This window comes from Equus quagga, chromosome 13, assembly GCF_021613505.1.
Source record: "Equus quagga isolate Etosha38 chromosome 13, UCLA_HA_Equagga_1.0, whole genome shotgun sequence".
Classification (NCBI taxonomy): Eukaryota; Metazoa; Chordata; class Mammalia; order Perissodactyla; family Equidae; genus Equus; species Equus quagga.
In genome coordinates, this window is record NC_060279.1 from 44,597,503 (window position 1) to 44,598,105 (window position 603).

Below are 603 nucleotides of genomic sequence, written 5' to 3' on the forward strand. Positions count from 1 at the left end.
CGGCGTGCGCGGCCCCGCGGGCCGGTCTCGCCGCCGCCGCCGCCGCCCCCAGCCCGGGCCCGGAGCGGCCGCCCCCGCCGCGCAGGCCCGCGTCCCTCACAGCCCCTAGCCAGCGCGCTCCCCAGTACCTTCTTCAGCTCGTTCTCGCTGGCGCCGGGCGGGACGCCCAGGATGTCGTACAGCTTCGTGTCGGCTACGTTCGCCATGGCGGCCGGCCGGGCAGCGCTCGGGCAGGGGAGCGGCGGAGCGGACGGAGCACAGCCGGGCCCACAGCGGCGTCGGCAGCGGCGCAGGCCGAGGCAGACGGCGAGGGGGAAGCGCGGGCGGGGCTGAACTTTGACCCGGCGCACGGCACGCCGTGACGTCGCTGCGCGGACACGCCCCCGAGCTCCAGGCCCGGGCCGTCGGGGTCGTGGGCGGCGCCGGAGACCTGGGCCCTCGGGGTCGCGGGCCGGGCAGGGTCGGGCCGGAGCACTTGAGGGCGCCCTGTGCGCGGCGCTCGCCTGGACTTGAGCTCTCCCGAGGCGTTTCTGGCGGGCGCCCAGGGGTGAAGAGGCGGCCCCGTCGGTCCGTTCGAGGCCGGCGGGAGAGAACGTCGGCCGG

At 78.8% G+C, this 603-nt stretch overlaps 1 protein-coding gene across 1 annotated transcript in view; it reads right to left on the bottom strand.

The window, feature by feature from the left end:
• Window positions 1-341, bottom strand: part of DNAJA2 (DnaJ heat shock protein family (Hsp40) member A2) — a 13,883-nt gene extending 13,542 nt beyond the window's left edge. The window contains exon 1 of the mRNA XM_046682780.1: window positions 129-341. Coding sequence (XP_046538736.1) covers window positions 129-206 — 78 coding nt within the window. The 5' untranslated portion in view covers window positions 207-341. The remainder of the gene's footprint in view (window positions 1-128) is intronic.
• Between the last annotated feature and the right edge of the window lie 262 nt (window positions 342-603).